We start from the raw sequence: 12,268 nt of genomic DNA, 5'->3' as shown, positions 1-12,268 counted from the left end.
TTAAGTAGTGCAGATCTCTTCGACAATGTTCTTGCAATTAAATAAATATTTGGAGCTTTTGTGCTAATAAGTACCTCTGTAGAAATACAGTTCCCTATGTCTAGCAATCGCTGACTACTAAGCTAAGATTGAAATAACCTAGGTGCATGGCTTACCTTTTCCATTGGCTTAACCGAGAACGTGATGCCATTTAGGACGTTGGGCAGCACCCCTGGCCGGTACGATGCAGAATAGTTTCTGAACTCTACTCTGCCCACACTTGGCCACTTCGATTTGCACTCGTCTGCTGTCCAGGCTGCATTCTTGTTGGAAGCTGCAGCGGGGTCGCTCTGGAAATGTGATTCGGCTGTGAGGTCGTTGATTTGTTGGATTGAGTCCCATCACTATTCTCATACGGGGGGGGACTCTCGTTCCTATCCGCGTAGCCTGGCTTCGTGGTTGCAAACCTAAGGACTAAGAGAACTGGTTGACAAAGTTTTGAAAGTGTTTCAGATATTTCACAAAATTTGAAAATAAGTTGTTAAGACGTCACTTCCAAACTTTTTTATTGCATATGGGAATTTTAATAGAGACAACGCTAAATGCAACACTTAAATTAGATACATACAGAAAAGTTACAGTTTGTGAACAAGTTTCCAGAAATAGCGTGTTTTCTACAAATACGTTCCTTAAATTCAATGAAACTTTAGGAAACTTCTGGGTTTAACTTGTGACGTGCTTTATGTAATAAAAAGTATTAGTATTTGGTGAACGGTGAGGTTTTTATTCCTTGCTTACCGCTGCAATTGCATGGGTGTGGGAGCGGGGACTCCTATAAATCTATCTAATAGGGCGTGCTTTTACCAAGCGTTTTGAGTAATGGGCGGAATATTTGAAGCCGAGTTTAATAGCTCGTTCGAAAAACTGATGTAGTTGAACTTCAAATACTATACCTCTGGAGGGAGCTCTGTGTACTCGAGACAGCGCTCAAAGGCGACGACCATATGGAGAACGTTGAATAGCATAATGCACAGCGTTAACAGCGACATGGGTACCTGGAAATGGATTGTTGTATTGCTGTAAACGTGATATACTTCTTACATACCCAGCCAGTGTCCTAACAAAGTTTGCAGATGATATGCGAAGAGGCAAAATAACCTATACCAGAGAGTTGTTACAACAAAAATAACGGGACAACAAAAACCATACAAATGGTACCTAGATGAAACACGCGACTACTCTTTAAGTGCTCATACACCCTTCATGATCTGCCAGGAAAGCTCTGCAGAAGTGGTAAGTGCAAAATAGTCAGTTAAAAAATTCTCGGTCACCAACGAGGCAATTGCGGTGAGATGTTTGAGTGGCGCCCCCTGGCTCTGACGTCGGCTTAGGGACTCGCGCCGCTGTCGTCTGCTACACTCCGCTTGTAAGGGGAAGCAGTGCCTGTGCTAGAAATCGCCCGCTTTGTTGCTTTAGTGCATTAAAATCATAGTTCTAGTAATTCAGTTTTTTTTTCAGCTTCTGACACATCTAAATAATTTCAAGCTGTATCTCCCACAAGTTTGCAACACACGAGGAGATAGAGAACAACTTCCTTCAGAGCATCGGTCTGAAGATCATGTGTAGCTCGTCCTTTCTAGCTTATTCGCGAGGATCAGCGCTCAGAGCTCTTCGATAAGTATTGAGAATGCGTTGGCTTTCCCGCAGTATTTTTGAGACGCTCTTAGAAGGTTCAACATTCTAATGCTACGTACCAAGCAGCGGGCCCCTACAAGCGCATCGCACAGCAGGAAATAAAACGGCTGGCTTCTATTTCTTTCGTGGTTGTTGACTTGTATCAGATGAATGTTTTTTTTTTTATGTGCCGAACGCATTAATTTTTTCTGCACCGTCACAAACGTCCTATTAGGAGGTTTGTGATTTGGGAGGCTCACAAAGATAGTGTGGATATTTTATTAAGGTTGTATGGTTTACATTCCCTTTTTCACAAATTGGCTGCCGTTACGGCTGCGTGCGCAGCGTGCTTGGTTTTTGGTTTATTTACATGCAAATACAATGAGAACGTTTGTGCTACGCCACCGCTATTGCACCCCAGACAACGTTGTCCAGAGTACTCGAAGGCGGCTTTCGTGCTCCGAATTTCTGTCGTAACCATTGTTATTATAACGACCTGACTCTCAACCCGAACAATGAAAACATGATTATGGTGTTCAAGGCATGATATACTCGCTAACTAACGCAATAAATTGTATACGTGCAGATATTAAAAGAATCGAAACTGATGAATATTTCCAAGCGGCTCTTTATTGGTTTCCAACCCTTCGAGGCGCAAAGAACAAATCCTATTCTATTCAGGATAGCGTTCTATGTATTGAAGAAAATTACACTTACTCTCTTGTCCTGGACGGAGGACCCGGGCCACTAACCAGCTCGATTTCATTGTTAAATAAAGTTTTCTCCTCTTCCACCTCCTCATCTTAAGTGCAGTTTTCCTATACCGCACATCCGAATATTGGCAAGATATATAGCTGTGGGAAATGTCACAAAATGTCCCTCCAGGTCTGAACAAACATATTGTTATTTTATATTTACCGTAGAGGTGATTCGTTTTGCTCAATAACCTCCATACTGGTTAGAAGCCATAAAACCAGCCTATACACAGAGTGGGTTATTTGGAACTCAGCTGACAGTTATTGCAGCCCATAGTGCATGTCGGTATACTGTCATGCCATGACAACGTAAAGTGATTAGGTACAATACTTTCGAGCGTTCGGCAAGGTTGCAAAAACTGTTTTACCTTGCATATGATTACCGGGAATCGTGATGCCTTCTGTCAAAGCCGACAGCCCTGAAGTCCTACAATTTGTTTTGGTCTTGTATTTTCGCTGTTGTCGCTTGCTAGCAGCTGGCTATTCCCTTTGTTCGAAAGATTTTTTTTAATACAGAAACTGACGCCTAGCTCAGAATCTTCGCGCTCCACACAGGCCCGGCTTCGCAAGGAATGGGGCGACGCCGGCATTGTTTCTTCTGTCGCGCGAGTCCAAAGCTACACTTTAACTCACGCCTTCAGCTAGTGTATATGATTTTAGGTCTGTTATTATGATAAAAATTTACGCACACGCAAATTCTGTTGCGGACAAGCATCAGACGCCGACCGAGCGCTAAGAAGAGCGCAAAGAGAGCGGGTCTGAGTGAAGCAGACGACAAATGCGAGAATCCCCAAGCCGACGTCACGGAGGAGCGCTTCGCAGCGCCGCCCGTGTTCGCGCTCACCGCCAATAGCGAGTTTTAGCTGACCGTTTTTCACTCTCCGCTCCGCGCGGATAGCAAGCGGGACCGCCATTGCACATGCGTGGCGCGCTTGGCCGCGAACTTCATTGGCTCCGGTTGCGCTAAGCGTGCCGCCGATACCGGAGCGGACCATAGAAAACGGTTAACTAAAGCTTTCTAACAAATTAGGTATGCGAGGTGTTTCTATTGGGCGTGAATAGTACCTGCTTCTGTTTTTTAAGGCACGGCATGAAGTCCCGGTGGCCACTCGCACACTCGACTCTATCGCAGGACAAGGAACCTCTCGTGCATCTACGCCACAGTCGGTATTTCTCGATGCTGTTCATCTATCGGTTCTTATTACGGATCGGGGCCACATAAAACGAAGTCTTGTGTTTCAAAATATGCTGCTGAGGAGTCTTAAATATGCGGGACGGATCTCGAATGATTCCAATGTTTTCGTCCACCTCTTGGCCTAACATTCTTGGCAGAGATTCGTAGAACCCTGCCATGCAAAGATGATTGTCGGTTTTGTCGTTCTGACCAGGCTGCAAGGCGGGGGAAAAACACAAATTGTGCAGGAAAAAATGATGGTGTCCCCTCATGGCGACGACGACGGTTGCTCGCCTCTTCTAAACAGCAACATCTACGTTTGTTCAAAGCGCAGCAGGCAGTCTTGATGCACAGAGTTAAGCGGTTTAAAATACCTTTGTTTGGCCGATACTGCGTGGCAAATAATATTGGGCACTGCGCGCCATGAAGAAGATCGGAGGGAAAGGAAGGAGCCGGTTTAGAACGGTAATATATTCGGCTAAATATTTCACCACCGTAATAAAGCACTGAAGGAGTAACAATCATTTGCCACAAACCGCGAATGGTACTGCGAAAAAACTTCCTTTGATTCCAAATAAATTTGAGGGTGCGTGCTGACGCCTAGAAAATTGTGCTGTCGGCATACATGTCGTTACTTCTGTCTGAAGGCACCTCGCCTTCTTCTGGCGACGGAGCACAACCAAAAAACGCTCTTTAAAACACTCAGTGAAAATTTCGGCGCAGTAATAGGCATGCATGTGTAATGTCAAATTAAAATTACTTTTTGGGCACGTAACTTTTCGCAATGCCGGTACCACCAGCTTTATTTTGTCGATTATAAAAACCAACGTTAACTTATCAGTTCAGAAGGCGCACAACAATTTGTCTACTTGATATGCAAGTTGTACGTGCCTAACCAACGCTAAGCTTGAGAAACTGTAGCAGCATCTGTATTCAACCTGCACACGCGCCCACAACTCTATTCGTGTTACAATAATGCAATGACATCCAGCTGCCCAAGAACTCCAGAAAGTATATTTTAATACCCAAACCATAAAACCGAGCGAGGGTCAGAATGAGAAATTCACAAGCCCGATCTCTGTGGCGTGTACATTAGGACTACCCTTGCGGAATGCCCAACAATATTCCTTTTGTCAGAGCTGTAAACAAGCAAATGCAAATACAAAACAACCAGCATTACTCCACATCCCGTTCGTGGGTGTTATTACAAAACAATCTTGAGGACTCTCCATAGTTTTAAATTGTTGCGCATTCCCCCCGAAGAAGTACTCTCCGGCCGGTTGAAGGTCCGAAAGCAGGAAGACCCACAATCATGCAGGGTTAGATAGCCAATAAGTTTGCTTCTGGCAGGACGATGTCAGTACTCAGCACACTATTTTTCTGCAATAATTACATTCACTCGTTTCATGGCGGAAGGTGTCATAACATTCTATCATGATCTGAGAGAAGAAACGGCTTCAGGAGAATAAAATATGCAAGGAAACAAGCATAAATGCTACAGAATACATGCAATTCAGACTTACGGATGTTGCAGAGCTGAGGGCCAGCCCCAGACTGCTTGGGTCTGGTCCTTCGGGGCCGCTGAACACGGTGTTAGATATCAGCGTGCACATCACCACCACAAAACCCGCGGTGCAGTTCAGCGTGCGCGTGAAGCGGTACGCGACAATGAAGCACGAGAAGCCGCGGGTCACCTTGTCCGTCAGGCGGCAGAAGTGTCGGCGAAACCGCTCCGCAACTCCGTATGCACGGACGCTGCTGAGTGCGTCCACGGTCTCCGTGGCATGCTGCAGCAAGCGGGACATCGCCAGGCTCTCACAGAAGCGGGCGTGGTGTGAAACCTTTACAGCTATCCCCTGTATTGGACAAATAGAACAAAGAGACTGTATATGTGTGCATGCACTACCTGTGAACAGTAGTGGTGCCTTTTGTACCTTCCTAACGATCTCGCGCATCCTCACAGCAAAAAGAAAGAAAACATAGCTTTTTCTTACCAACTGCTTGTCTGTTTCCAATCTGATGCTGCAGCGCAACAGTTATAGAAGAGGGGTTAGCCCTACTAAACGCGCTTTAGGTCACTTCCAAAGGTTCAGTTCTGCCTGTGAACCTACCAAAACATTCTGTGAAAGTTATTTACTCAGTAGACAAAGAATAAACGTAACAGTCTTGCATTTACAGTGGAACCCCGCTGATACGTCCCCCAGACTTACGACGACCCCTTCTTACGACGGATCACCGCGGTCACGACAAACTCCCCATAGATACAATGCATTAAAAACCCCGATAATATGACGCTGGGGTGCACGCGGTCCACTTCATACGTCGGAGCCTGGCGAGGATAAACCGGCACTTTTCCCATAGTTTACACCGCTTCGCCGCCTCGTCCTGACCTCCTTTATTTTCAACCCCCATTTGGCACTGCTTGATATGCAAAGGTCCGCAGGTCAGACCACTTATTGAACACATGCAAGCAAGCAGGCGGGTACTCATGAGCCGGAGTCAACCTGCGACGCCTCCACGCGGCAGCAGTACGCAAACGTGCCAACCGCGAGAAGTAGAAGTTCAGGTGGCAGGCGGAAATTGAATTTGAAGCTCCCGTCGAGCCGCCGACGTACGCGAAAACACATACGATGCAACCCCATGGCGGTAACCGAACAGCCGCTTTCCCAGCACGCTCGATACGAGTTTATTCCTTTCACGTCGCTTTTACTCACTATATCTCTGCTCTCTGCTTAAAAGTCTTTCAAAACGGCGTTGTCACTACACGTACTACACTCTTTTTTTGTTGGATTGCCTCAATTCACGCGCGTCCTCCGCAAGGGCGGAGACACTATCTCGTTGGCACTGCCATTTTGGGTCACTCGCTGGCCGCGGCCGCAAGTCATTGTAGCAAGGCCGCGCTACAATTTTGGCCGCAACATGGTTTACTCGCGTAGTTTCAATCATCTTCTCTATTTTGCGCTGCTGGGTCTTGTGGGATACGAAAACAGCCATGTGTTGAGCCCCAGTGACCCGATAGCGACAGCATGGACCGTTCAAAGGGTGTCTCCCCCATGTGCCGCAATGCTGTTCGTTCGTCACCACCGCTTTGTTCTATCGTTCGTTTCGCTTAGTCACGGCACTTTAACACTCGCTTTTACCCTTTCAATTTCTCGACCACGTCTGCCTTATCTCGCACGCGTAAGGCGCAGGGCTTGCCGCAGTAGCGGGCCATAAATAGCGGCGGATGTCTCGGGCGTCATGTAGAGCGTGGAGTTTGGCTGGCGCGCTAGCTCGACGCCATGGAGGAGAGGGGGGCACAATATAGGCATCGCTTTTTTTAAACTTATGATTTCAGCTAAAGGTTCGCAAATCACGCGAGAACGCGCTAAATATAGTTGTTTAAATAAGTTCTTATCCCACCTGCCACGTGATGCCGTCTACTGGGCGGGCATTTATCCGCACCCCGGTCGTACGACGCTTTGTCGCGGTCTCTTGAAAGTCGTATTATCGGGGTTCCACTTCGCATATAGAAATTTTATGCCGTTATATTTGCCTGGTATTTTTGGGGTACCAGTTCCATTTCAACTAATTAGAAAGCTATGTAACACCACAAGGCATCTTTTACAAAAAAAGTGTAACCATGACACAAGCCATACGCGGCGACATGGAGTTAACTGGTATTAACTGACATAACTGGTATTACTGCAATACAAAGCCTAACATAAGTCCTCTAGATCCATAAATGTCCTCTATACCACCATACACCAGTGTTTCGAAAAGAGGGTGGTCCTAATAGCGGCGCAAGGAAGCTCCTTGCGCTTAGGTACCGCATTTTATCGGTTCCAACGCGCCCACGATTGTACGTGCAGGAAAGTTTTGTTAAAAATTTCCAATAGAAAGATTGTTTTGACTGGATTCAATTGTATTTTTGGGTGCGTTTGTGTAGATGGAAATGCGGCTGGTCGTTTATAAGCCGATTTCGGCTTTGCGCCCGATTGTAACGCGCACACAAATTTGAAGATTAGTTTTAGTAAAGGAAGGGGCGCGCTATAATTATGTAAATACGGTACGTCACGCACATGCACGCACAATTTTTCTTGCCTAATATTATGAAAGAGTGGCGTCCCAGCGTTATAAAAGTCCTGTACAGATATACGGTCGGTCGTGATGTTCATGCATGTACTATTCAGCATTTACTACAGCTATTTATTTTTGCTGAGTCGCTAGCTTTAAACTTATAGTTTCTCCTCAGGCACGCATGTTCGGGCCCTATGACCAGCCACCGGTGCAAAAATAGTGCCCATCTAACCGCCGAAAGTCAGCATACGTTTTTTGTATAGAAGTCAAGTCATTCAGCAAATTTAAAATGGACAGTAATTTTTGCGTGTTTCTGGTAATTAGGTTGGACTGTGAGTATTGATTGCGGCATTAATCGGAAATGTCAAAAGGCTCACAAGTCATGCGGCAACAGCGACGAATGCAGGACAACTTTGCTTGCTTCTTTTCTGACTTCGAGATAACCATTATATACCTATCACCGCATGTAATTTAGTGTTCATGTTGGTGAAGTGGCTTTTAGCAAACATAGAAAATGGCCGGTTCGCTAAACGTGTCCGTGTATGACCAAAAATCCCAAGAGGGTCACTTTGGGCCACCCCTACACCACACTCTAATGTTCTTCAGACAACATTAGTTTACTCTATTAAGAAAACACCTCAATACTTTTCACGCCGCTTCGCGATGGCTCAGCACCGGATTGTAAATTTGTGCCCCGAATTATAGCCTGCGTTTGCTTCTGTCAGTAAGCACGCAGAATTTTGCGACTGTCATCCTACGACCACAACTTTTTGTTTGGTGTTGTTTTTTTTCTACTACTGCCTGTAACCCAATTTATAAAATCTTCAGAGACGGCTTTACTGCTTAGACACATACGTTTATTCTTCAGGTCATTCGGTTGAGCGCGGGCACTGAAACTCGACACCCAGCTGTTTGAAGAGGGCAACATCAGACCCCTGATGCCGGTTTTCTCCTGCGCTGCTGTGCAAGCAATGTTTGCCATAATGCTGAAGAGGCCGTGTGCCTGCGCGCCTATAAGCGAAGTACAAATGTCTCTGTGTAACTTGTACCGCATCCTTCAAGTTTGCTGTAAATGGACGGCCTGTTTTGCTTATCGCTAGTTTCAGACGTGTATTTATTTGTGGCAATGTGGAGATAAACTTGCTGTTGTCTAAAATTTCTCCACTTTATTCTCCCATTTTAACTGGCTTCGCTCCTTGTATGTTCTCTCGCTCAAGTGCATTCTTCCGGTTTTATTGTCCGCGGTGAACTTGCGTAGATGGCCACCTACCTCTCTCTTCTACCGAGTTTAGGCTCACGCTATGCAATGCCTCCATCTATGAAAGAACATTTCTCCCGAAAGAGGCGTTGTTTTTACATATCCGCTCCATGAATTTGAATCTGGACAGATTGGCAAGACACGCAAGGCTTCTCCTTCAATACTTTTTCCAACGCATAGCCCGCTATTTAGTTTAACTTATACATAGCCGTCAGCTAGACATTTTTAACCGCTTACGAAGACCGCTGCAATGTCCTAAAATCATCTCGCCACTCGATTTGATAGATATCGTTCGTTTACATTTGCTAGGCCCCTTTAATTATTCTGTCAAACGTTGTCATCAGCGGGCTGCAGACGGTTGCGCAGCAGATGTAAATGCGACAAATTAAAACAGAAAAAACAGCGCACCCAAAATGGTACTTCGCACCTGTACCTATTTGGCGAGACACTAAATCGCACAGCAAATTCTGGCGTCCAAGACGAGCCTATTGTTTCTTTCGTATGGCCTGCTGTGTTAAGAGAATCCCTACGTATGTCCGCACTATCGCATTTTTTCATAAACCCTTCTTAGCTACTTTGTGCAATTCTGTGATGTTTTCCATAGTGTTAGAGCGACGCCACTTTATATTCGCGTTTCTTAAAATCGTGCTATATGCACTAGGTGACGTTAATAGTGGGTACAAGACGTCTGTGCATAACTAGGGCTTTTTTTCTCTCTCAGAGTTGCTCTATCCTTATATAACAGGTCGACTTGTTGCACACAAGCCAACCTAACTGGGCGGGCACAGAAGGTCGATACCTATTTAGCAGCAATCATCTATTAGATAGGACAGTCAGTTAAAGGGTAAAAACGCTTATTAGGGTTCCATTTTCTTATTATACTGCACATCTACTGCGCTGTAGTCAGAGCTGCCAATGCGTGAGTTGTGTCCCAGCACATGAAACACGCAAAGAAGTCATTTTCTTTAACTGCTCGGCGTTTTACGTGCCTAAGCTAAACCTGGGCTACGAGGCCGCACAACATTATGGGCGCGAAATTACTTCAACCTGCAGGAGATGTTTACTTCCAGAAAAATCTCTACACGCTGGTGTTTTCGTTTTGTCTTGGTTCAAGAAATGGCAGTCGTGGCGGGGATAGAACCATCGTCCTTTGTCCTTTGCCTCAGAAAAAAAATGCTTTAGCAGCAAAACTGTTACCACACTCATCATTCATGCACCAACTTGAGCCATTCATGCACCAACCTTTGTTTCTTTATGAGTTCCGTACAGCGGTATGTTTTGCATTATTCCTCATTACCTACGTGACCGGTTTGCCGAGTTGGTATTCCATGGTACTGAATAGTTTAGCCCGAAGATAGGAAAGATTGTGCTTGGATTCCAGTTTTTCGTGAATCCGCGATGACTTCCAAATCGAGGGACCAGCGCACTAAAGAAATTATAGAAGCACCAAACATTCACAGTGCGCAAGACAGCTGCGCCAGTATGCTCTTTGCACCTGTCGGCCAAATAAATTGAATTTCGTTAGTTTTCCAGCGCACAGGTTGATGACGGTTGTACCTGAGCTTGCAAATATCATCTCATGTGACCACTTTTCTGCTGTTGCCATTTTTGCTGTTCATTTTATGTTTTTCTGCGGTCTTATCTATTCATAGCGTATTTATAAAGGGAGTGTCTGTGCAATAACCTTTAGTTGTAGTAGCGAGCTTGTATCTTGTCCTTCTTTGAGTTCCCGTCTATTCTTTGCGGTCAACTATTCAGAACTCATTACCTTGTGCATACCGCCCTTCCACTGCGTACCATACGTAGCGAGTATTGCTCCCGTATGTATCCTGTCCTATATAACTGCTGTATGACTCTCATAATCTATTACCCAGTCCTCTATATCTCTTTCCTGCGTGTCTCCGACCCTGTTGTGTTACAACCACATAAACACACGTTTTATTCTCTGATTAGGTATTCACTAGCACTAGCGTATGCCATGAATTTAGGCCTGACCACAATGCGTCACCTCATCCAATACTGAGAACCTTGGGTGTTTTACCACAAAAGTTGTGGTCATTGTACCTCGGGATTGCAGAAGTAACAAATCATGCTCAAAATAAATGTAGCACGCGGTAGCAGAGGTTTGCATGCCGGTACATAAATTATGTTCATTATAAGAACCCTTGTGGACTTTTTGAGATATATCGTGCACTCTGGGCTAGAAAGATATTTTGCTCACCATCCCGAAGCCCACAAGAACGACGGCAACGACCGTGATGACGACAACCACCGGGGACTGGGTGCCCACGACCGCTACCTTAGCCAATGTAATCAGCGTGTTCTGGAGGCTTTGCTTGCCACTGAGGAAGCTCCGTGCATCAACGATTTCCATGTCAGAAGAAAATCGGTTCAGAATGCGGCCTCGTGGGGATGCATCGAAGAAAGACACTGGGCTTTGGAGAACATGGTTCAACATGTTGTGGTGCAGTGTTTTTGACACGCTCCTCGTAGTCAGTGCCAACAGCACACTTCCAATAGTTCTGAAGCCAACTGAAACACAGGGTGACTCGCATAAGCAAACACTTGTCTTAAAACAACAGACCTAAGTTACAACAAGTGTTCACGATTGTGCCTCTCTGCGAAGTACATTATACACTATGTAAAGGGTCGCAATTACTATTCCGCCACTTGTTATGGTAATCATGATGGGTTGTGGCATTCCTAAAGAAAATTGAATGAAGGTTCGCTATGTGCATTAAGGGGTCGCTTCGCAGGTAAATAAACCTTCAAGATTTGCCACACCAATATTTATTAGCGCTTTTGCTTTGCTGGGGTATACAGAAGATCTTGAAATCTGGTGATATTTCGGGAAATGACACAGGGCTATCGGCTAGACAAATAATATTTCTTTCAACTTTACTCCAAGCTGGGTAAATGAGAAGAAACGACTTTCCGTCGCATGCAAACCAATACCTTCGTCCTTACAATTTACCTAGGCCGCAAGATTTCCGCTCGGTTTCCCGCCCGATACACTTTGTGCTCTAATCCTGGAACACTAGCCCAAACAACTAACCCACATAACTCCGACTTCCCGCCCTTTCCTTTCCCCCTACCCTCCCTGAACTCTGACATAACTTGATTACTAGCGGCCACCTGGACGTCAATCCATTTCTGGTGTATACGGCATTGGTGCGCAGTCATCAGTTGGGTTGCCGGACTAGGAAACCACTTCTGCCTATAAGCTCAATAAAGTTTCGTACTTGTAATACTACTCCAGACATAACGTCCGTAGAAAAGTGTTTATTGAGAAGACATCTTTAGTTCCACAAATCATGAAGCATGTACTTGGCACGATTGCACTTTTTAAATTCCTATAAACCAATCAGG

The 12,268-nt window shown here is 45.3% G+C and overlaps 1 protein-coding gene across 1 annotated transcript in view; it reads right to left on the bottom strand.

The window, feature by feature from the left end:
* The window catches only part of LOC144158460 (ATP-binding cassette sub-family C member 2-like), a 104,499-nt gene that overhangs the window by 21,375 nt on the left and 70,856 nt on the right, over nucleotides 1-12,268 (bottom strand). Inside the window, exons 20-23 of the mRNA XM_077689341.1 lie at nucleotides 11,121-11,431; nucleotides 5,106-5,438; nucleotides 933-1,034; nucleotides 156-329 (exon numbers count right to left, since the gene is read on the bottom strand). Coding sequence (XP_077545467.1) covers nucleotides 156-329; nucleotides 933-1,034; nucleotides 5,106-5,438; nucleotides 11,121-11,431 — 920 coding nt within the window. The remainder of the gene's footprint in view (nucleotides 1-155; nucleotides 330-932; nucleotides 1,035-5,105; nucleotides 5,439-11,120; nucleotides 11,432-12,268) is intronic.

Source organism: Haemaphysalis longicornis, unplaced genomic scaffold, assembly GCF_048455015.1.
Source record: "Haemaphysalis longicornis isolate Haplotype H1 unplaced genomic scaffold, Haemaphysalis longicornis Haplotype H1 scaffold_10, whole genome shotgun sequence".
In the NCBI taxonomy this organism is placed as follows: domain Eukaryota; kingdom Metazoa; phylum Arthropoda; class Arachnida; order Ixodida; family Ixodidae; genus Haemaphysalis; species Haemaphysalis longicornis.
This window is presented reverse-complemented; position numbering and strand designations above follow the sequence as displayed.